Raw genomic sequence first — 24,004 nt, forward strand, 5'->3', positions numbered from 1 at the left:
AGCGTGAAACTTCATGTAATGACACAAATAACAGTTTAACCCTCGTGTCGTCCTGCGGGTCAAATTTGACCCGTTTTAAAGTTTGAAAATGTGGAAAAAATAAATATTTTCGCAGTGAAACTTCTGATGTGCACATTTTCAACATTTTTGGGAAATCTTTGAACATTTTTTGGTGGAAAAAAAGAAATGTTAAAAATATTTCTTAAAAACATTCACAAAAAAATCAACCAAAATCCAGTGAATTTTGCTGGATTTTGGTTGATTTTTATGTGAATGTTCTTAAAGAAAATATTACAAGTTTTACTGATATATATGTAATCACTTTAGATATTTTTAGGATTTTTTTGGAAGATTTTTACTCATTTTTTAAAAAAATATTTACAAGCATTCTCTTGCCAAATTTGGGGGATTTTTTTTAAAAATAAAACTTTTAAGAGAAACGTTTAAGGAATTATTGGAATTTTCTTCCTGAAGGTTTTACAAATTTTCAGAAATTTGGAAAATTCTTTTGCTGAAACGATATTTTTTGATGTCCGTAAATGAAGACAACAGGAGGGTTAAAGAGAGACAGATCTTATTCCAGATCCACATATTTAGTCATAAAAATCCACTACAAGAAAACTAGAATATCACCTGTTAAAGCATCATCAAGGATCTCACTGAAACATTCTAAACTCAAGGTTCTCTCAGTAGCTTTTATTCTGAAATTTCAACTGTATCCAACAGCTTCCTTCAGCTAACTGAACTTCCTCAGGTGTTATTATGGGACCTGTGTCATGTCAGCCAACAGGTGCTTGAATATCGGTGAGATAACAGTAAAAAAAAAAAAAAAAAAAAAAAAAAGATAGAAGAGCTGGTCAAGGAATTTGAACATTGTTCAGATATTTTATTACGCGAGTTACAAAAGAGAAAAACAAAAAGGAAGTTAGTTTACATATTTCAGTGATATTAATATCATATGTTGAAAAGTCATTATTGTTCTAAAACCAGCAACTAAACTGAGAAGCTATGTGTTGTTATAATAAAACCCTGAAAAGAAGACCAAATAATTCACACTTTCTATTACAACCACTTGTGGAACCAGCAACACTGATGTAAAATTATGATTTACTAGTATTGTTTCAGCCTTTATTTATTCAGAATTATCTCTAGAGTCTGTAAGGAGCAGTCAAAAATCCTCCAAGATCCAAAACGTTTGTGTTTGTAGCCCTATTAGATGACTCTGTTTCTGCCTGCTGTCATGAGTTATCGTCACTCTATGATCCAAACATGCTGCACTTTTGTCTTCTAATAAAACACTTTCCTGTTTAAGTTTCACTCCGGATAATCCGACGTCTTTTGATAACCTCCAGTGTCGGTTTCCACATGCATTAGCAGCGACTGATCTCAGTTAAAGAGAGACATAACAGCCCCTTTAGCGTGATTGACTAGATATTGTATTACATTCAGCAGCTAATGACAGGAATACAAATACTCACAAAACAAAGCAACTATCGGGACAAAAGGCGAACCAGAAGGTTTCCCTCGCAGCGCCAGTCTCAGCTTGACAAAAGACATTGTTACTGGGCATCTGTACGTGCACGCTTATCACTCTCCAGTTCCCTTATGTAGCGGCGCAACCCCCCACAGAAATATCTTTGATTTATATTCATATGCAAATGCACATCCTCAAGGAAAAAAAGACATTCTTTTAAAGAAGAAAGAGAAAAAAGCAGGAGAGGGAAGTTCAGCTTATCGCCACTCAACAGATGTTCAGACTAAATGTGCCGGTTTGTCTGAGCGGACTAAAGCTCCGGAGCTGGACGGTCTGAATGGACCGAGTCAACCAGCTGCAGCTCAAAAAATACATTTGTATAGTGGCTGTAATTTGCTCCAATGACAGAGGTGAAAGGAGCCAGAGGATCAGGATGAGAACCTTCGGCTGCCAAAGGCCGTCTGCCAAACAGAGGAAATTCATTTTCCACGATGATCCGCTGAAATCACGACGCTGCAGGAAGGTCAGGTAGTTTCAAGGAAGAGCTCAGTGGACGGAGCTGCTGTTCTGTGGAGGAAAAGAATCCAACGAATGAAAGCAAACGCAAACATTACAAACACAATTTCCTCTGATATACAGTGGTCCTTTGCCATATCGCGGTTCCCTTTTCGCGGTTCCTCTGTTCTCATTTTAGTTCAACAACGGCTAGTTTAGATGTTTGAAGAAAGTTTCGCGAGGCGTTGCTTCCCGTCTACTTCATGTAAATGAGCTGGAGGCAACCAGAATGCGATGCAGGCCGTTTCACATAGACAGTGAATGAGAAGAAAGAAGTTGCTGGATCCTGTAAACACACCTTCAGTTCGTACGACGCGGTAGAACTTTGCATGGAGAAGCTGATGCTGAGGAGACATCGATGCCTCTGCAGATTTTTTCCAGAAACTTGAGTTCATCACTCGCTTGGCTGGTGGGATGTTTCACTCGCCAGTTTGCTCCAGACCGTCTTTTTGAAGGATTTTAATCAGATTATAGCTGACAGTCACTTAGCTGAGTAATCCAGTCCTGCATGTTTGATGCGGAAACTCTGAACGAGAAGAATGATATTAACAGGACCGGTTCCTTAGGTTTGTTAAGTATGAAACAACCGTGTATTTAAGTCAATAAACTGCAGGAATCAAAGTGAAAATGCACGGCCATGGCGCTTACTGATTATTTAGTTCAAAATATGTCAAAGTATGTAAAAACACAGTATGTGTATGTTCACAATTTAAAGGACAGAGGACTCCTAGTCACTGTAAGCTAGTTTGATAAAATGAAAATGGTAAATCATTTTCAAATGTATCCATATATTGCGTCAAAACACTCAAACTGATCTCTAACTCAAGCAGCTATGAGCTACAAAACACATATTTAGCATTAAAATATGCATCACTGTTGTCTTTACATTGTCTTTTATCTATTTATTTGGCTAAAGCTTAAATTCTAAGGACACTTCTTTACTGCATGGATGGTGCCACCAACACAATATTATTTTCATCTAAATTAAATACAGATATAAGATATCCACAGTTATAGAAACACAACAGAGTAGCTCAACATTGGCCTCTCCATTTGGCCACAAGCTCTTATCCACGTCATTCCCTGTAATTCCTCCTGGAGAAGAATAGTTTTGCTGCTGAAATCCATCCCTGGTAATCATCTGTAGATATGAACATGTGTCTGGTGGTTGGAAACTTTCCACCTCCATGGTGGAAATGTATCCTCAAGGGGGCTTCAAGGAATGGAAAGTCAAATGTATGGAAAAGTCCTGGGCTGTAAACAACTCTGACTGGAAAAGAACAGTGAAATGTGCATTTAAATGTTTAGTTTTTTCGATGTAGCAGTCTGATTTACTGTTATTTTACTTTAAGGTTTATTGACCGCTTTGCACAATGATATGTGAATACACTTGAGTTTTGTCCATAGATTAGTTTAAAATATGTTTTCTGTCAAAGCAATCTGCAGTTTAATTGACTTTAACTTCTGTTGTTTTGAGTGTGTGAAGGGATTCATAAAGAGAAACTTGATATTGTAAATTTAAAAAAAATCAAAGTCAAATCCTTAGATTCAATCAATTTTTTTACTATGGAATCACAGGAGTGCTGAAATAAAAGATAAATTTGTTATTAAATGAGGAAATAAATGTGTAAATATAAAGAGGAATAAATAAAAAATAAATTAAAAAATATGGATTTATGAAGGTAAATTTTGTCTTTGCTTTTCTCTTTTCCTTTTGTTTTTTCCGTTTTTTTTTTTTTTCCAGGTATTGACTACTAACCTGGACAGAAAGCCCCGCCCACAGCCATTTGATTGACAGCTCAGTCCATCAAATGGCAAAACAAGAAGGAAAAGACAAAGACAAAATCTACCTTTATATTTCCATATATTTAAATTAATTTATTTATTCCTCTTTATATTTACACATTTATTTCCTTATTTATTTTCCTGATTTATCTTTTATTCTGGCTCTCCTGTGATTCTATATTTTTCAGTGAAACAGGATGATAATTGTAATGTAATGTCTATCAGACCGGAGATGAGCAGGATTGAATTTCACGAAGAAAAATTAACATATAGATATCTGCAGCTTAAGAACACATCATTCGTGTACTTTCATTCTTCTGCTTTGGGATCAGATGGTCCAACATCTGGTTTTAATCTATACCATCTTTTTATACGCTCCTGCTGCCCTTTAATAAGCTTGTTTTTAGCTTACATCCGTGTTAAACAGGTGTGTGAGCTTCACTTTTATCTCCTCAGATCTTGTAGCTCCTCCCTGCGTCTTGTGTTTTGTGCCTTACGGAGCAGAGAGAACTCCAGTAATAACCGGTGTTGCAGGTGGGAGAGATCAAAGCAGGAACACGATGGAACAAACAGTCCCGTGTCGACCTCAGGATCACTGTTGGTCGTTCAGCTGAGGGGAAGCAGGACTTACAGAAAATATAAAAAAGTTTGGAGAGGAGGAGAGTAGCCTTGGGGTTTGGAAGGTGTTTGGCTCGCATCCCTGGAGGTAACGTGTCCTTGACCGAGACACCGAAGGCCAACGGAGCAGCGACTGTGGTGACGCCGTTCTGCTGCCAACAACAACCGTACACTTCTACTGAGAAAACATCAGTTTCAGAAGTACTTCCTCGCTCCTCTCCCCTCATCATCCTTGGTTTCTTTGTTTGACTTTCCCTCTGTCATCTCGCGTCTCTTCCTCTCTCCATCTTGTGATAGAACTTCCATGGCTGGTTGATTTGGGTGAGCGGAGGGAAACAGGCGAGGCTTCCACAGTTCAGGGCTCCGGAGAGCTCGGCCAGGCAGCAGCAATCAATCACACGCTAAATCCCTCCTCTCTCAGGACTGCTGTGTGCCAGGTGACATGGTCAACAGCTGCACAGAAATATAAAGCCCACAGCCAGTGTCTGAATTTAAATAGACGAGCCCACGGGGTCTCTGGGAACGATGCAGTTCGAGGAAAACCGCTGAGTGTACCGATGTGGGAAGAGTTTGTATTTTTTTACGCTGACAAACCTCCTTCACTCTTTTAAATATCGGCCTTCCTTACTCAGTACTGACAGGTAGAAGTAGCAGCACCTTAGTGAAATCTCTAAGGCAAGAGTGTCAAACTCATTTTAGTTCAAGGGCCACATTCAACTGGTGGACTGGACCAGTAAAATCACAGCATAATAACCTACAAATCACGACAACTCCAAACATTTTCTTTGTTTTCGTGCAAAAAAGCACATTCTTTAAATGTTCACATTCAATGAACAAAACATCATGAACAACCTGATGTTTCCTCAGAAAAATGAGTTCAATTTCAGCAATAATAAGCCTCAGTTTCAAACTTCCAGATCACAGTGTGTACAAAGGAACACAACATTTAGTCATGATTAAAACAACAGCAGTCGGACAAGAAAAGACAAAAAACAAGACAAAATATTACAAAAATGAGACACAAAGTGACAACAACCAGAACAAAACGACAAAAAATGAGACAAATTACATGAAACAAAACAGAAAAGACAAAAAATTTGGCAAAAAAGTTACAAAGCGACAAAAAAATGGACAAACGACAAAAAAGAGACAAAAAATTACACAACACAAGCGTGACAGAAAAAAACACAAAACAATGAATAGAGCGAAACACAAAAGGAGGAAAATAAGACAAAAAAAACTCAAGCATGACAAAAAGGAAACACAAAATGACAAACATGAGACAAGCAACAAAAGTCAGACAATAAAAGACAAGAAACAACAAAAACAAGACAAAAAATATTACAAAAATGAGACACAAAGCGGCAAAAGAACAATATAATATCTTACTTTATGATTAAAACAACTTGTCCAGAAATTATTGAAAATTTATACTTTTACTAATTTACAATCTGTGGTTAATGTCTTCTCTGTAGTTTTTACTGTTTGAGGGCCGGATTGGACCCTCTGGAGGGCCGGTTTTGGCTCATGGGCCGCATGTTGGACACCGCTGCTTTAAGGGTTGATGGCTGTACATACAAGGTGTGACTTATTCCTGGAAGACTGCTGTTTTCCTTCAAGTTGCAACAGAAAATCTAATCTTTTTGCTATGATCACAGTCTTCATCTGTCCTTCACTGGTGGTTTTTGCGTGCAGAAATCACCAGATATGAACCACTGAGGGAGACGATCTTGAAAGGATACTTGGAATCATTTTCAAACAATAATATGGGTCATGTTGGAAAGCAGAAAAGCATTTCTGCGACAATTAGTCCTCTGGAATATGAACAAACTGTATGAATGTGTTGGGACCTAGCAGCTAACATGCAGAGTTTCAGTCTCCTTGATGAACTAACGGTTAAATCTTGACACTGAATCTACCAAATGAAGATGATGTGATGCATTCAGCACGTCCTTTTGTTCATCTTTTGTCGATAAGTTTTTGTTTTTGGCTTTCAGTTCCTCGATGGGGAGGAAAGTTTTTGCATTGAACCATATGGACTTTGAAAGTCCCTCAATTATAGATTGACATGGACAATTTTCAAGTAATTTTGGACAATTTTCTTCTTGTTTTCAACAACTTTTATGTCAGCTTGGATCTTTTCTCGTCATTTTGGATAATTTTGTGTCTTTGGGATAATTTTCGAGTAATTTAGGACAAATTTCATGTCATTCTGGACTAATTTTCTGTAATTATGGATTATTTTCAAATTATTCTTAACAATTTTCTAGTCATTTTGGACAATTTTCGAGTAATTTTGGACAATTTTTGAGTAATTTTCAACAAGTTTTATGTCAACTTGGATCTTTTCTCATCATTTGGAATCATTTTTGTGTCTTTGGGATAATTTTCAAGTCATTTAGGACAAATTTCATGTCATTCTGGACAAATTTTCTGTAATTATGGATAATTTCATTCTGGATGGGTCAATACATAATTGTATAACTTTTTGTATCATAGTTGACATTTTAATGATATCAAGTCATTTTTTATCAATTTATTGTTTCCATAATAAATAATTATGGGATTTGCAAAAACATGATCACTAAATGATCTACTAAATGATCGCATCCGGTTGTTTTCCAAGGAATTCTGTTTTCTGGAGCGTTTCTGTCAGTCTAACTATGAGGCCTTAGTGCTACTTTCACAGGGTTTAATTGCACTGAACTACACTGAAGTCTCACTGGTGTGTCGCTTCCATCTTAACAGTGAGCTGGGGATTCCTCTCCGGCTTAAAACCTCCTGGTTGCATTGTCTTCATGTGGTCTTTAGAGGGCAAAAAAAACTTGCACAAGGAGTTGTCAGCTCTCACCGTGTCAGATTATTCCACTCATAATTAAGTCCAACATTTGCTGATACTTTTTTATTTTACCTTTTGTCTTTCCCACCGAATGTAACTCAAGACCTCATTGATATGTTTATGTAGTGATTTTTCTTTCTGGTGTAAGAAACTGATGAAAAAAAGTCTTATTTTTGACTCTTGCTGTGTCCTTTTCTTGCAGACGTGTCTAGAGTTGGAGCGGTACCTACAGACGGAGCCCAAGCGACTCTCGGAGCTCTTCGACGAGGAGCTCGACTGCCTCTTAACGCCGGCCTTCATGCAGGGTGGTGACAGCGACGAGGACCTGATGGACCCCCTCCTGCCCAGCCTCCCCGACCAGCCCAGCCCGCCTCCTCTGTTGGTAACCCTCCCCAAGGTCCAGGCCAAAATCCTCCAGGTTCCCAACCCCAACAAGAGCCAAGCAGTAGCCGGGACCGAAACCCTCACGGCCAAGGACCAGGTCCTCGGTGGAGTCAATGCCGCTCAGCTTAGCGCCGCCGTCACGTCCCTAACACCGCCGTCATCACCGGAGCTCGGCCGGCACCTTATCAAACCCACACAAACACTCACGGCGACAGCAGACGGCACATTAACGCTTAAACTGGTGGCCAAGAAGGTGGGATTAGGGGCGGCTAAGCTGGTGGCAGCGCGAGCGTTACCGTCCCCGCCGAGCCGAGGAGGAGCCCTCAGCGACAGCGAGCAGGGAGGAGGAGGAAGTCTGGCAGGAGACGTACCAGAGAACAAGAAGAGAGTCCACCGGTGCCAGTTCAACGGCTGCAGGAAGGTTTACACCAAGAGCTCCCATCTGAAGGCACATCAGAGGACCCACACAGGTAAAACCCAGCTCCAGTCTTTCGAATTACCTTCAGGATTAAAGATGCTGATGTTTTCAGTTAGGGCTGCACAGTGGAATGGTGGTTAGCACTGTCGCCTTGCAGCTAGAAGATCCACAGTTCGTGTCCCGGCCTTCCTGGGATCTTTCTGCATGGAGTTTCCATGTCCTCCCTGTGCATACGTGGGTTTTCTCCAGGTTGTCCAGCTTCCTCCCACAATCCAAAAACATGCTGAGATTAACTGATTATTCTAAATTGCCCATTGGTGTGACCGTAAGTGTAATTGTTTGTCTGTATATGTAACCCTGCGACAGACTGGTGACCTGTCCAGGTGTCTCCTACCTTCACACCAAGTCAGCTGGGGTAGACTCCAGCCCAGCTGCAGGAAACATAAACACATGGCAGCCAAAGAGTTTTATGGCCAGACTTGTAGTGTTTTTGCTTGTCCTTAATCTAACTGACTGCGCGTTTCACTGCTGATGGAAAAAATACCAGTACAGACCTGCCAGCGTCAGCAGGACTGACGATGACTGTGGGTCAGAGACTTCAGATATGGGATAAAATATTAAAGATTATGACTTTATTCAAGTTTAATCAACTTTTCCAGTTACTCTGTGTCAACTAAATTTATGAGACTTAGGGTAGCAGTGCCTCCAGTATCTTAATCCTGGAGCTCTAAAGTAGTCGAAGCCCTCAGCCCAGCGCAGGTGAATAATCCAGAAGATGCTCCACCTTGTGAGTTGGTCGAGCCTCTGGAGAAGATGAAGACTTCTTTCCATCTTCTTGTGCTCCTCAGATGATCCTCCAGAATTACTCATCTGGTACCAGCTCAGTGCCAAAAGGCCCTGCCTCCGTAATTGCCTGATGATTGATAGACTGGTAGTAAATGACTTTGCGAATTCAGCCGTGTCCAAGTGGGTCTGACGTGCTGCTTTAGCTGCTTACTGCAGCTGTCCTCTCGGTGACCCTCCGACAGAACACACACCAGGCTGATGTGTCCAGGGGCAGGAAGCTGTGAGCTCTCTGTAGGGGAGGACATGGAGACGCATGAACAGAAGTTAATCTGACTGATGGAAAGAATTTTGTTCAACGAGGAACAGTCGGTTGTATTTTTCTGAATTAGCACAGTCAGAAGCAGATCTGTGATTCTGAAGGTTTGTTAGATGTCAAAATACACACAAAAAATGGATTTTACAACTTTGGAAAGCTACCACAAAGACACTTCATCATTAGTTCCAACAACCAGCAGGTCAGGAAAGGTATAGCATTCATTATTGCTCAATATTTGACTAGCTTTGCATCTCCTTTTATTACAGGAAAAACTGCGCTCATTGCTACATGCCAGATATGGCCAAATTTACAGGAAATTGATAGCTACACTGGACATGTTTTAGCTAAATTCTCCTTAGTGGAAAAGAACATCTCAGATCTCCACACTGTCATTCAATCAGTGACAGATTGCATCATTTTTACCATTCGTTTGTGTGAGTTTTATCAATACAGAAATGTATAATTCAGCTTCAGAGCTTCACATTGTGGAGATCTGCTGCTTTTGACTCATTAAAGTTACAGTTTTAGACATCTACAGTTTAATTCCGACCACTGATAATTCTTGTTTGAGATATATTAATTTCCCCTCATTTCAAGGTATCTACGTTGTCCTTTTTAGACATCTTAAGTTAAGATGGACCAGTCAAAATGACATTATAGATATAGTAGTCACCTTGAATTTGAGTTTTGACTTGGCAGAATGACATCTGTAGTCAGAAAACACGGCATGTAGGAAGTGGAAAATTCTTGTTTTCAAGACATACTATGCTATTGCAGTCATAACCATAGGTGAAAAGCCATTTTACCGACATGTGAAAGCAGCCTGAGGTCAAAGCTTTAGGAAATTTAATGAATAAAATTCTAGTTCTCCACAAACTCTTCATATTTCACTGCATTTTCTAATGATCATATCCACCACAGCAGCCTCTGGACCATTAAGAGTCAACAATACTAGTCTTTTATTCTGAAAATCAAAACTGAGCTTTCGATGTCTCTGTTCAGAATGACATTACTTATGTCGTGAATAAAAATTCAGACTAACCACAGTGCAAATACGACTAGTCGACATGACGTCGTTCAATTCAATTTTATTTCTATAGTGCCAATTATAATTCAGATTGTCTCAAGATGCTTTCCAGAACCCAGATGCCTGAACCCCCAGAGCAGCCCTAAGGCGACAGTGGCAAGAAAAACTCCCTTTTAACGGAAAGAAACCTTGAGCAGAACCCGGCAATGAATAATCAAGGAGGGATGCAGAATGGTAACGTGTAACATGGCTGCAGATGGAAGCTCTGTGAAATCAGTTATTTTTTTAGAGGTAGCTACGACATTTGGTTTGTGTACTCCTCGGACCTTGTTGTGTCTACGTTTGGCTTCTCTGCACCACAAAATCTTTGATTTCACCATTTCACCACCCAAGAAAAAAGTGCCACACAAGAAGGAAGATTTAAATTTCAGGGGCTATTTGAAGAATGTAAGGGAAGTAGTCACCAAATATTTCCTTTTTGGTGCTCAGCCCTTTTGGATTGGAAGTACGGCTACTGCAGGACCCTTTGAGACCACTTTGTGAGTTTAAGAACTGTGTTGTTGATGTCTAGACTTTTAATTTGATAGTCCATCTCTGTTAAAGTTAAACAGCTCGACGTACAATCCTGCAGCCTCACTGTTGCCTGACTGAAATGAAGCGTATGTGTTTAAGGCGGTGTGGTTTTGTGTGATAAATTCCGTGCTAAGCAAGACCACAAAAAGAAAAAAAAAACGGTTTAAAGATTTGTTTGGAGATTTACAGTCATCACCTGCAGCTGCACCGCGACTTTTAAAGCAACAGGAACCAGCAGATTTGTATGTTCTTAGAAATCCGCTCATCAATTTTGAAGTCAGAATGCCTCCTGGATTTGAGCTCTTTAGCCTGAGTGACTCCATCCATCATTGATCTGCAGTGTGTAAGGCCTGTACCACCTGGAGCCACCATTCAAGCTCAGCTTTAACCATCATTTACAGTATCTGCGGCGGGTCGCGGCCTCCAGTTGTCATCAGCGAGTGTTAGCAGCTTCAGCGGGATCCGGTACACAGCCTGTAGACATCCACTGTATTAATACTGGCAGCCTTGGCACCATTAATCCAGCGTGTTACAGGCTTATATGATCCCGGCGACCATAGCTTGGCTTTAAGTGCAGCGTTACATTCCAGGGCAGCACCTGGCATAGCCGAGGGGAAACCCAACCACTGGCGCTTTATTCCAGCTAATCCAGAATGGAGCTGCTAGTTTCTCTCTGGTATCTTTAATCTTCTGATGATTCGACAGCCGAGTCATGCTAACCAACGATAAGCTTTTTAAAGGCAGAATCATTCACTGAGAAAAAAGAAAAAGACACCCCGAAGACACTGGCGCTTCCTCGATCCGTGTGTGTGGTACGAACGTGGGGGCGGCGTATTCCCTCCCGATGTGTTCATTACAAGCGCAGTGCTGTGGTTTAATTAGCTTAATCCTCTTTTTGGGTTATTATAACCATAAATCATTGAATATACATGTAGGGAGGGATTAGCGTAGCAGAGACTACAGGGAGGAGCAGCTGCAGAAAGCCTGCACAGTGTCAATACACTTACTGTCACATCGTGCACACCAGAGGCCATTAGAAGCATCATTATATGGAGGTCTGTCGGAGGGTTGCTGCTGTACATACGCCGCAATTCTGCATCATGTTGGTAGTTCTGCTCCAGCGTTCATACTCCAAAATGTTTCTCTGAGCTGCAGCCATCCGTGATGTAGAAGTAAGGTTTATTTTTCCTGTATGAAAATGTTCAATTAGGGATGAGTTGTAGCATTAATCGATGTACAAATTAATTCAGTAAATCTCTGAAGCACCTCGTCGGAGCTGTTCTGAGCCGGAGCCAGGGTTTTCTGGTTCTCTGGGTGGTTTTTTTTTTGGTTTCGCTCTGTTGGATCAGGTTGGAGGAACAGATAGATAATAACTGCATCCTCCTTGTTATTCAAGCAGCTATCCCAAGTAATATTCTTAACTACATACTTGGCATAAAAGAAAGCAGAAGAGATGAGCTGTGTTGGAAGGAGAGTTTAAAAGACTCCCAAAAGCTGCACTTAATTAAATTTTGGGGGGTAGAATGGACTCGGTGTGCAGGTTTTTTACTCTACACCTGATATGTGCAGGACATCTCCCTGCAGCTTTTAGAAACTCTGAGCATCATCATCATCATCGATCCTGTCAGATGATGACGCAAATTAGAGAATAGCCAAGAACAAGGACTTCAGACAGGAGAGAAACTGCTTGCCAAACTCTAAAACTGTCTTTACCTGACATTTTTCTACCAGGTTTTAGCTTCATTTAACAGAACAATAGAATTTCTTACAGGTAATAATACTGAAAAACATCTGTATTCTCATAAAACTACACAGAAGACAAAAAAGTGTATATAAAAGAACATTTTGACACAGATGAACATTAAATCCAGTCCACATTTGATCCACCTTCATCTAAACTGATTTTGCATTCTTGTAATGGAGCTTTTTAAGCAGTTTTTTTTTTTAGCATTGCCGCCTTCATCAGTCTGTTATAGTGACGACATTCTGTCCTTCATACACAGGTCAGTTTTAGGTTAATATTTCTCATGGTGTCATTCAGACTCACAAACCACAGTGATGAACAGAACCATAGTGCGCCAGTGGTTCACAGTTCAATACAGAGGTCCTCGACTTACATCAGAGTTCCATTCCTACTGATCGATGTAAGTCGATTTTTGCCGTAAGTTGGAACTCCGACTAAAATGTAAACAAAGCCGTTCTGTGCATCACGATATGGATCAGTTCTTCATAAAAGTCCTGAATACCAACGACTTCCATGCATGTATGAATCATTTTACTAGAAGATAACAGAATATTGTAACGGCCTGATGTTGTTGTTGATGTTGAGGTTTCAATGTTTATTGTTCAGTTCCAGATTTACCTAATGTCAGTGAACGTGCCATGTTTAGTTAGCTCACCTCTGATTGGCTGAGAGTCAGCAGTAGAGAGAGCTGGGAACAGCGGCTAATTCTGGAGCTAAGTTATGGGGTTTTTCTAGTTATTCTGGCGTTGGCTACGGTCCACAGTAGCCTGTGTGAAGGTTCAATAAACCAGCAGAGAACCAGATAAAGTCTCACTCATTCATCACAGAGGGTCGCTACAATATGTTGACCTGTTTTTACAACTTGACCCATGTTGGTCGGTGTTTCTTCCTGTTCCCAGCATTTTATTCTATCTAATTTCACTTCCATAGAGATGGCTTTCCTTTTCTTCCAAGCATCAGAAGAGTCTGACTTGTGCTGGGAGCCATAATGAAGGACAAAAAGTTAGTGAATGTAGCACAATCCAAGGTGGCGTAAAACCAGACAATGGAAACAAAGCCGTCTGATAGCGCCGCATGACGACGTATTCATCCGCTCCACTCGCCAACTAGTTCCATGTAACCAGTTCTGACGTAACGATGAAACGCTGTAGGTGGAGGACGTCGTAAACCGAGGACCTCCTGTACTTGTCATAGATTGGACAGTACATCAAGTGATATATGGTGCAGAGTAATTTATTTGCTGTGTTAAAAGATTTAGCTGCAGCTTTGCATCTGTGATGGTTCACGTTTTTGAGGTGAAGAAAAGTTCACAGTGTGACCTGATGTTAGATCCTGATCGATCCTGTCTCCATGTCAGAGATAAATTACAATTATGAGTAAATAATTCAGTTACTTCTGTCCTTTCACCAGCATAAATACGCACAGCTCCTGCTGTGGAGATGCTCATATGGATCCTGCTGCTGTTTAATGCTACTACAACCAGCTGGAAGTACTGATGCTCTGTTGAAAGTGAAACACAAATGTTGTTTTGTCTGATCCGGTGAGATTTTAGTTGTAACCAGGATCCTCATTCAGGCATGAAATCAACACGTTCAGGAAGATGAACAGAAAGGAGTGCAGGTCTGAAAGAAACTTTAATTTGTTCTTTTTTGATGTTGTGTTTGACTGATTTAATTACATAGATGAATCCCCACGCGGTATTTTCTGATAATCAACAGCTTCTTGGCTTTGTGTCCTGTATAGTTTATACATCGTATTGCTTGGTTGTTGTCCCTTTGCCTGCACTGGTTTTCAACATATTCCTGATGAAAATGTAAAATAGACGCACATTCAAATGCAAAACTCTGCACAATATCACAAGCATAGTACAGTTCAATGCTGTAGTGAAATCAGAGCAGTAAACTTAGCTATAAATATTTGGAGGACCACAATTTGTGTATACTTGACTTTAATATAGTTTAGTTTTGTGGGTTCTTTTTTTATATTTCCTTCAACAATAAAGTGCTGATTTTATGTCTAGTGTGATGATTAATGTACCTGAAGTCAGTTTAACCCTCCTGTTGTCCTCATTTAAAAAAAAAATCCAAAAATTCAGCAAAAAAAAAAAAAAAATTTCCACAAATTTCAGAAAATTTGCAAAACCTTCAGGAAGAAAATTCCAATAATTCCTTAAGAATTTTATTTTTAAAAAATCCCCCAAATTTGGCAAGAAAATTCTTGGAAATAATTTCAAAAAATGTGTAAAAATCTTCCAAAAAAAATCCTAAAAATATCTAAAATGATTCCATATATATCAGTAAAACTTCTAATATTTTCTTTAAGAACGCTCACAGAAAAATCAACCAGAATCCAGTGGATTTTGCTGGATTTTGGTTGACTTTTTTGTGAATGTTCTTAAAGAAACATTTTTAACATTTCTTTTTTTCCACCAAAAAATGTTCAAAGATTTCCCAAAAATGTTGAAAATGTGGACATCAGAAGTTTCACTGTGAAAATAATTTTTTTTTCTCCACATTTTCAAACTTTAAAACGGGTCAACCTGACCTGCAGGACGACACGAGGGTTAAAGAATCTGCTCACTGAATTTAAAAACGGAAGTAAAATGTATTCACACATGCTTTGCCAACCAGCTCACCGTGCTGTGGAATATAATTTTACTTTTAACACCAGCGTGTTCTCTCCGGTCTGCACCCCACCCCCACCCAGGATAAACCCCACTATTACCCCTGAACCTCCCCTCAGACCTACACCTTCTACACTCTTCTACACCCAACCTCCAACCTGCTCTCTCTCTCTCTCTCTCACTTCCATTTGCTCATTCAGTTTGGGTTGCCAAGCAACTGCATCACACTCTTCCATAATTGGTTGGTGGCTGGTGGATTGTCCATGCCTGTTAATCTCTCTCTCTCTCTCTCTCTCTCTCCAGCCCTCACCCCTCCTCCTCTCTTCTCTCTTTCTCTCAGTTGCTAGGTGACTTTATCATGCATCCTTGCCTTGCCGTGCTATAATTGGCTGGCGTCATGGTTGCCGTGGCGTCAGGCCCGAGCTGGCCTTGCTTCATTCCACCGACAGTGTGTGTGTGTGTGTGTGTGTGTGTGTGTGTGTGTGTGTGTGCATGTGTTGTAGCATGTGTGTGTGTTGGGGGGGCTCCTATTGAAGGAAGATGGGGTGCTCGGGCCAATTACAGAAGACGGGTGTGAAACGGCCGCCTGTCTGGCACCTGCGGCCCCCACTCCACCCCGTATCACACACACACACACACACACACACACACACACACACACACGCACACGCAGGTCGGCCATGTAGTTCTTCCCCGACAGGCCCGGAGGATAAGCTGCCGAGTGGTTTGCTATTGTATGTCAAAAATATTGGTCCCATATTCAGTCCCGAGCAAGGAGGACTCTGTGGAAGTGAGTAGGAGGATTCACACATTCAGACGCCGCCGCTGAACACGGATAATTTTTTCGGGCGCTTTGCAGAGCTCGAGGTAATCTGCCGTAGAATCGCAGGCGCTCAGCTTTTTCACAGCTGTACCTGAGCTGTAGCAGAGGACTGTGGAACCCCATAAAATAGTGGAATAAAATGCCAGGGGAAATGTACAAGGTTGTGTTTTTTTTTGGAGCAAAAGAGCTTGGACTGGAAAATGTCTCATGCTGAAAACATCTGTTGTGGCTTAAAGTTTTATAATTATTTTAAACGCTGCGTTCATAGTGTAGAAATCAAGGCAAATAATCTGCTTTTTGTTTGTAATTAATTCAAAATATAAAGTTATTATTAGTCCTCAGTACAGAGTTTTATTCTCAAGAAGATTTTTATCTCAAAGTACTCAAAGAAAAAAAGATCATTTTGGCAGATTCTTGAAACTAGAATGAGGCTTCCACGAACCAGACTTGTTTTTACAGAACCATCGGACTGAGATTCAGTGAGTTTGAAGGTCGAATTGACACCTTGCACTCTTGGTCATGTTCCTCAAATCTTCCCTAAACAATGTTTGTTTGAGAATAATCCTGTTGATGGGGAATATTGCAGCGATGAAGGGGTGACCATGGTCTGCAGAAATGTTTAGGTGTCAAAGTAATATCCATAGGAACGCAGGACCGAATGTTTTCCTGCAGAACATCCATCCATCCATCCATTATCTATACACCGCTTAATCCTCACTAGGGTCGCGGGGGGGGCTGGAGCCTATCCCAGCTGACTCGGGCGAAGGCAGGGGACACCCTAGACAGGTCGCCAGTCTGTCGCAGGGCTACATGCAAAGACAAACAAGCACTCACACATTCACACCTACGGGCAATTTAGAGTAATCAATTAACCTCAGCATATTTTTGGACTGTGGGAGGAAGCCGGAGTACCCGGAGAGAACCCACGCATGCACAGGGAGAACATGCAAACTCCATGCAGAAAGATCCCGGGAAAGCCGGGACGCGAACCAGGGATCTTCTAGCTGCAAGGCGAAAGTGCTAACCACTACGCCACTGTGCAGCCCTCCTGCAGAACAGTTTTTTAAAAATGGAGATTTTGCCAAAAATAAGTTACTAGGCTATCTTGAGGTGTTTTATTGCTGTTTTCACTGCTATGGTCGACCCTTTGTGGTGTCATTTTTCTGAGGGAAAAATTGAAGATTGGTACCATTTTTATATCTGATTGGTAAGTATGTATATCAAAATAAAATAAAAATCGGTAGCCGGTTAGTTTAGTTCAGCTAGAGGCTGCTGTCTTGGCCAGGCTTCCCTTGAAAAAGAGATCCTTGTGTCTCAACAGGACTGACCTGGTTAAATAAAGGCTAAATACATTTTAAAAAATAATAATAATTGCTAAATATTGCGGTAGAACAACAGTAGAATCTGTAACATGACAGTTTTTATGTTGATTAAATCTGTCCCTGTACTTAAAAATTCCATGCAACACATTCTACATGGAGCACTATTAATTTATCTGCAGTTTTCTGACATACTAGTATGCAGTCTTTATGGTGTTTTAGTAAATATTTCATTGATTCAAGGAGGTTGATAAAAGGCTGAATTGGTTTGCTGGTAACAAACAGGAAGCTGAGGAAGACTGAAATATTTCCATCGTGCTGAAGCAGTGACTGAACGGCAGTAAACACAACTAAAACTGTTTCCCTCTTGTAGACACTTTGTGTTTAAGTGCAATCATGTAAAAGTTTTATCCTTTTCAGCACAAAATGTGATTGTGTATTCCCTGTAAGTTGTATGAACAACATATCTTAAAAGAGCTCATTTTACCTCATTTATTTCTTTTTGTTTCTTGGGGTCACTTGAGTTTGTGGGATGACGACAACAAAAAGTGTCCAAACTTCAAAATTTCACATCATCCTTAGTGCGTCTATATTAAACAGCACAGTTCAAGTAAATTAGAAACAACAACTACATTGTGAGTCCAACCAGTGCATCAGCTGGCTAAAACTACACAAAATCTGACTGAAAAATGTAGAGCTTGCAGTTCTAAAGAGCAAAAAAAAAAAAAAAAACTGCCTGATTTAGATTTGGCCACGGTCCCCTTTAAAGCAGTGACCTTGTGCAGCGATCCTCCGCTCCCAGTGCTCCTGCCACAGTTGGAACGGTCGTTGAAGTCCTGCTCTGTAAACGCATCGAGTGCCATCTGTGCTGGGCTCCACTGTGTCAAAACAAGTCAAGGCGAGTCAGCGCTATAGTCTGCACACAAGGTATACAGTGGAATAAATCTGCATTCCCCCAAAACAATAAAGAGTAACACATAGGAAATAAAACAGGGAATTTAAACACACACGTATTAATAAAAAAAACAGACTTGCCTGGAAAAAGGTGAATGAACAAAGTGACTTAGTCTTATAATAAATGAACAATATAGATACCAACCACTTCAACATGAGTTTTAAGCATTCATTTTAGCGACTAGGGCAAGTCACAAGCAATGATTGTTTTTATGGGGCCAAAAAACTCACGTTATCAACATGTTGTGAGCAAACTGGTTGTCACGATGCAGCATCCAGTCAAAGCCATCGAATGTTCATGCTCAGGACTTTACAGTAAAACTGGCCTGGGGGATGAATGCACAACTCTGAGCATGTTGAGGAAAACAACACTCTTAGTGCACTCCTGACCTGGTGTGCCTTATTCTGCCTGGCAGAAATCCAGTGTTTTCCTTGTTAACATGTCCACATGGTGTTTTTTATACACTAAAAGTCACATCATGAGTGAAATAAGCAGCCATTGTGTATTGTTGACCGACTTCTGGGGTTTCATATGTATCAAATGTAAGAAACCAATTGCAACAACGTGTAGATTAGAGCTTTCTGTATCATTATTCCTCTTGAGAATTGGTTTCCAGCTCAAATACGTGTGGCTGAATTACTGCAATATTACAACTTGCCATTGTGTACTGTAGAGTAGTCAGAGGTGAGCTGGAGTGTTGGGTGCTGAGGGTTGGGTGGAGCACAAGACAGAAGAGCTAATTCAAGAGAAAGCAATGATGTTGAGTAACATCCAAGCATTTTAAGGCATGAAGTGATTCATTTTATTGAAAAACATCTAAATCTATGATTGCGATCCACAGAGATGAATTTTTAGAGTTTTAATCAACGACCAGAGAGAGACTTTTGACTGCTGTTTGGTCTCATCACCAGGGTTGATTCTCGACATGAAGGTTGGGTTGTCTCAGGTTTGTATGCAGAAGCAACTTGCAAAGCAGTAAACTCAGCTATTTAGCTAATAGATACTTCGAGGACCCCAACTTGTGTATACAGGGGGTCCTCGGTTTACGACACCATCGACCTATGGCGTTTCATCATTACGTCTAAACTGGTTACGTGGAACTAGTTGGTGAGCAGAGCGGATGAATACGTCGTCACGTGGCGCTATAAGACGGTTTTGTTTCCATTCTCTGGTTGCACGCCACCTTGGATTGTGCTACATTCAATAACTTTTTGTCCTTCATTATAGCTCCCAAGCGCGATAAAGTAGGTCAAGTTGTAAAAACAGTGCAACACATTCTGTTATCTTCTTGTAAAATAATTCATACATGCATGAAAGTCGTTGGTATTCCTGACTTTTATGAAGAACTGATCGATATCGTGATGCACGGAATGGTTTTGTTTACTTTTCATACGGTGAAAATCAACTTACATCAATCTGAAAGAACGGAACTCTGATGTAAGTGAAGGACCTCCTGTACTTGACTTTAATATGAAGCTCAGTAGAGTTTAGTTTTGTCTTCTTGAATAGTTCTTAACTGTTACTGTCAACAATAAAGTTTAACTATAAGATATCTTTGTTCAGACATGTCTGAACCACAAGAGGTTTATTTTGTTCTGATGTTGTCATTGACTTACATTCTACTTCCTGTTCCTCCATCCAGTGTTCTGCGTAACACAGAGAGGCTTTAGCTGCACGGGAAGCAACTGAATTTCAAGCTTTGCTGGCTTCTTGAAACACCCATAAATGAGTGTTAGAGATTTAGACAGATGAGACTCAGGAAGTGTCAGCGAGGTGGCAGAGAGATGGCGGTAACCGGGAACACACAGCAACAAAACCCAGGTCCCTGTTGTGGAAATCAGCAACCGACTGCATGAGATTTGACTGGAGGATTTGAATATGCAAATGGTGGAGAGCACACTACGACTCAGCTCGTGATCTGGAATTAATTTAGTCCAAGAGGAAACCACAGTGATGTTGTGTCTGCGGATAAAAAGGACAACTCTGATCAAAGAGGCACACAAACCAAGGGGAAATAAAGGGGAAGAGGGCATCATTCACAGTTGGATGTTCCTGTAACACATCATCCTTTACATGTGGTTGCATCACCTGGTTGTCAGAGCCGCTCTGCACCTCGGATGCCGGTCATGTGAAGGTGCACTTTCTTCTCATCGGAGCGCTCTGAAATTCAAGTTGATGAATTAGAATTTAAGTCCATAAAAGCAAGCTCACATTTCAAACTCCGGCTGCTGTATGATGGAGAAGTGACGCCCTGCAGTGAGGATGGGGATATGAAGAGCATAAAAGATAGAGAAGATGCATGAAAGGAAGTGAAGCTGCATCTTTAAATATGAACTTTTGTGCGTTTATCTTCGAAAATCAGAAGAATAAATGTGTGTTGCCTTCAACTAATGCATTTAGAAGGTTTAGCAAGATCATGTAATTGAAAAAAACAGCAGGAACTTCACTTTTACTCGGATTATTTTGTTTCAAATCAAGAAATTCAAAAGTTCTGTGCATAAAATTGCACTTTAGTGGCTCTACTGATGATAGATCCATGTTACATTTTCATTTTTGCTGTTTTTTTTTTGCATAGGAAGTGACATAACCATCCCACTAACATCATTTCAGTTGAAACAGAAGCTCAGTAGTGATTGCTATGAGCAACAAATGTTTTTCTCATTCTTTTTCCAGCTTTTCATCACTTTTTTCCACCGCTGGCATGGAAATGTAACAATTACATTGATTGAAATTGATTAAATCCTGCCGACAAACTTCTGATTGCCTTGTTTTGTCCAGTAAGTGAGACAGGATCAGTTTATGAGACACAGATCTGGAACCAGGTGATACTTATGAACAAAACTGGCTCCTCTGTTACCATTTTGTTGTCAGAAATCCAAAACGCTGATACGAACTCTTGTGCAAACGTCTTTTTCTATTGCAATCGTTGATTTTTTCCAGATTTGGCATTAGTTCCACTTAGCCATGAATTGCTGCGTGTTTGTGTTCCTTCAGAAGATTGGTGTGTGCTGCGATGGCGGTGGAGGGGCTGCTGGGACATCTGGCTAACTGACTGTAAGCTGCTGTATTACTCTCCATTAAGAGTCATTAAGGCCCCAATTATAGTTACCACCCCCCAGTTCACACACACTAGGGGTCGACAATTTCTTTGGGCCAGTTTTCTTCCAATGCAGAGTGTACTGTGGCTGCTGTATAACCTTGTTTCATCTCTGTCAATATTTCAATTTCTTTAAATTAAACTGATAATGAATTAACATTTTAGGTGATGTTTTGACCCCGGTCCTGATGTAGAGAAACAAGAAAACCAAGGTCATCTGCAAAATTATTAAAGCAGTAAGAAACATGTTTTGAGTTTGTAGCACCACACAAAACTGTTGTATTACAACCCAGTCAAATGTATACAAAAAAGTAAAACTTGGTTTCAAAATCATGAAAAAACAAGCTGTATTCTCTGCTCTGAATGCTGGAGGTGTGTTTGCTGAAGGTGCTGATTGACAGCTTTCACACAAGCTCAAAAGAACTTTACTGTAGAAGTGGGTGGATCGATCCAAATATCAATAATATCGATACCAGCGTTGGTATTGATATTAAACGATACCAGTGTAATAAGATCGATAGTTTAGTTTCAGTTTCTCTCCTGTATGCCGATTATAAAGACAAGTGCCGTCTGAGCAGCAATAGTCTGCACTGTGAGGCGTTTAGGGAACATCGGTAAATCTCTGTTGATAAGCAAATGTTCAACTAGTGAGGTGTTTCACCAGTAACCAGGTAGGACCAGGTGGGCACGACGAACTGACAATGTCAATAACGCTTTATTATCAGAGACCAAACTGTCAAAAATGAACACTGTTTGAGGAGGTTATCCCTCACATTGTGATTTCATTGGGCAACCCAGATTCTTCCTTGTCTGACCCACAGAAAACCTATCCAGGAATTAGTCTGATTCTTAGACCCTGTGAGCATTTACAACCCCATCTTCATTCCAGATGTGGACGACCATATACAGCACCAAACCTTTGCTCTAAACCTGCCAACTACTGAAAAAGTTCGTCTGGAGTATCGGTGTTGGTATCAGCGACACTGGCCCTACATTTACTTGGTATCGGCTCGATACCAAATCTTGCAGTATCGCAAACCACTACTTTACTGATCATGCAAAGTGTTGGTTTTAGCTAAACCAAACAGGTTAGATGCTAAGTCTCACATGTTCACTGTAGATACACAGTAATTTCTCCTCTTTGCAGCTCATTGGTGGGAATTTATTGCCAATAATATGACCAGATGTTGGTGGGATGGGAGGAGGAAAGATTAGAATGTAGATTTTTTGTGAATCTCAGTGTGCTCTGATGAAAGTTTGTAAAGCTACTTGGTGTAAAATGGTCACCAGTACCAGAAAAAATACTAGCGACTCCACATACTGCATACAGATATTTATGTACTTCCAATGTTTACAGCTTCTCGGCATTTTTCATTCTACTTTCATTTTGCTGTCAATCTCGCTAATTTGTTTCGATACTCGTCTGCTTTGCTTTTCTAAAACGCATCCTGCAGTTCATCTGAAATTTTGCCACCTGACTGTTGCTGCAGTTGAGTCAGTCGCAGCTTTCAGCAGTTTATTTTTTGTCATAATCTGAAATGAGACATGTAGAATGAAGTTATATTTAACCCTCCTGTTGTCCTCATTTACGGGCACCAAAAAATATTGTTCCCTTGTCTGAAAAAAATCCAAAAATTCTGCAAAAAAAATTCCCTAAATTTCTGAAAATTTGCAAAACCTTCAGGAAGAAAATTCCAGTAATTCCTTAAAAGTTTCCCTTAAAAGTTTTTTTTTTAATCCCTTAAATTTGGCAAGAAATTTCTTGTAAATATTTTCAAAAAATGAGTAAAAATCTTCCAAAAAAATCCTGAAAATATCTAAAGTGATTCCATATATATCAGTAAAACTTCTAATATTTTCTTTAAGAACATTCACATAAAAATCAACCAAAATCCAGCGAAATTCACTGGATTTTGGTTGATTTTTTTGTGAATGTTCTTAAGAAACATTTTTAACATTTCTTTTTTTCCACCAAAAAATGTTCAAAGATTTCCTCAACTGTTGAAAATGTGGACATCAGAAGTTTCACTGTGAAAATATATATTTTTTCCACATTTTCAAACTTTAAAACGGGTCAATTTTGACCCGTAGGACGACACAAGGGTTAAAGTGGAGATGAACAGATCTGGATGTTTTTGCCAATAGAACTTTATATCACACATGATTAGTTCAAGGACCATCAGAAAGACAATTCTTCCTGATTTTACGGTTTCCAGCTCTGATAAATGGTGCCATTTTTGTGAGGATTTGGGGGTAAAACACACCTTTGACCAATCAAATACGTGCATTTCTCCTGGTAGATGCTGATAAACAGTCTCATTCTACAAACTTCACTCCCTGGTTGGTGTTCCCGCTGGTTCCTGTTGCAGAACATTCGCTTATTTTTACACCGGTAGCACAGTGACAAAATGAAACGAGCCACAGCGACTAGATATGCAATCAGGGTCACGCCAGAAGAGAAACCTTTCCAGGTTTCTGGGGAAAGACTGTGAAAAACTCCGAGCAGCAGGAGGCTGAATTTAGCAGAAAATGAAAAGCTTAGTCTGCCTGGAGAACAGAACAGAGACACAGGAAATGCAGCATTTATTGAAGTGTGACAGACAATCCAAAGAGGCTTGTTAGTGTTGACTTGATAAATAGAATATTCAGCCACTGTTTGTGTCTCTGA

General features: G+C 40.2%; 1 protein-coding gene across 1 annotated transcript in view; it reads left to right on the plus strand.

Moving 5' to 3' along the window:
• The window catches only part of LOC111572701 (Krueppel-like factor 7), a 99,943-nt gene that overhangs the window by 56,023 nt on the left and 19,916 nt on the right, over nucleotides 1–24,004 (plus strand). The window contains exon 2 of the mRNA XM_023276462.3: nucleotides 7,474–8,125. Coding sequence (XP_023132230.1) covers nucleotides 7,474–8,125 — 652 coding nt within the window. The remainder of the gene's footprint in view (nucleotides 1–7,473; nucleotides 8,126–24,004) is intronic.

This window comes from Amphiprion ocellaris, chromosome 11 (genome assembly GCF_022539595.1).
Source record: "Amphiprion ocellaris isolate individual 3 ecotype Okinawa chromosome 11, ASM2253959v1, whole genome shotgun sequence".
NCBI lineage: Eukaryota > Metazoa > Chordata > Actinopteri > Pomacentridae > Amphiprion > Amphiprion ocellaris.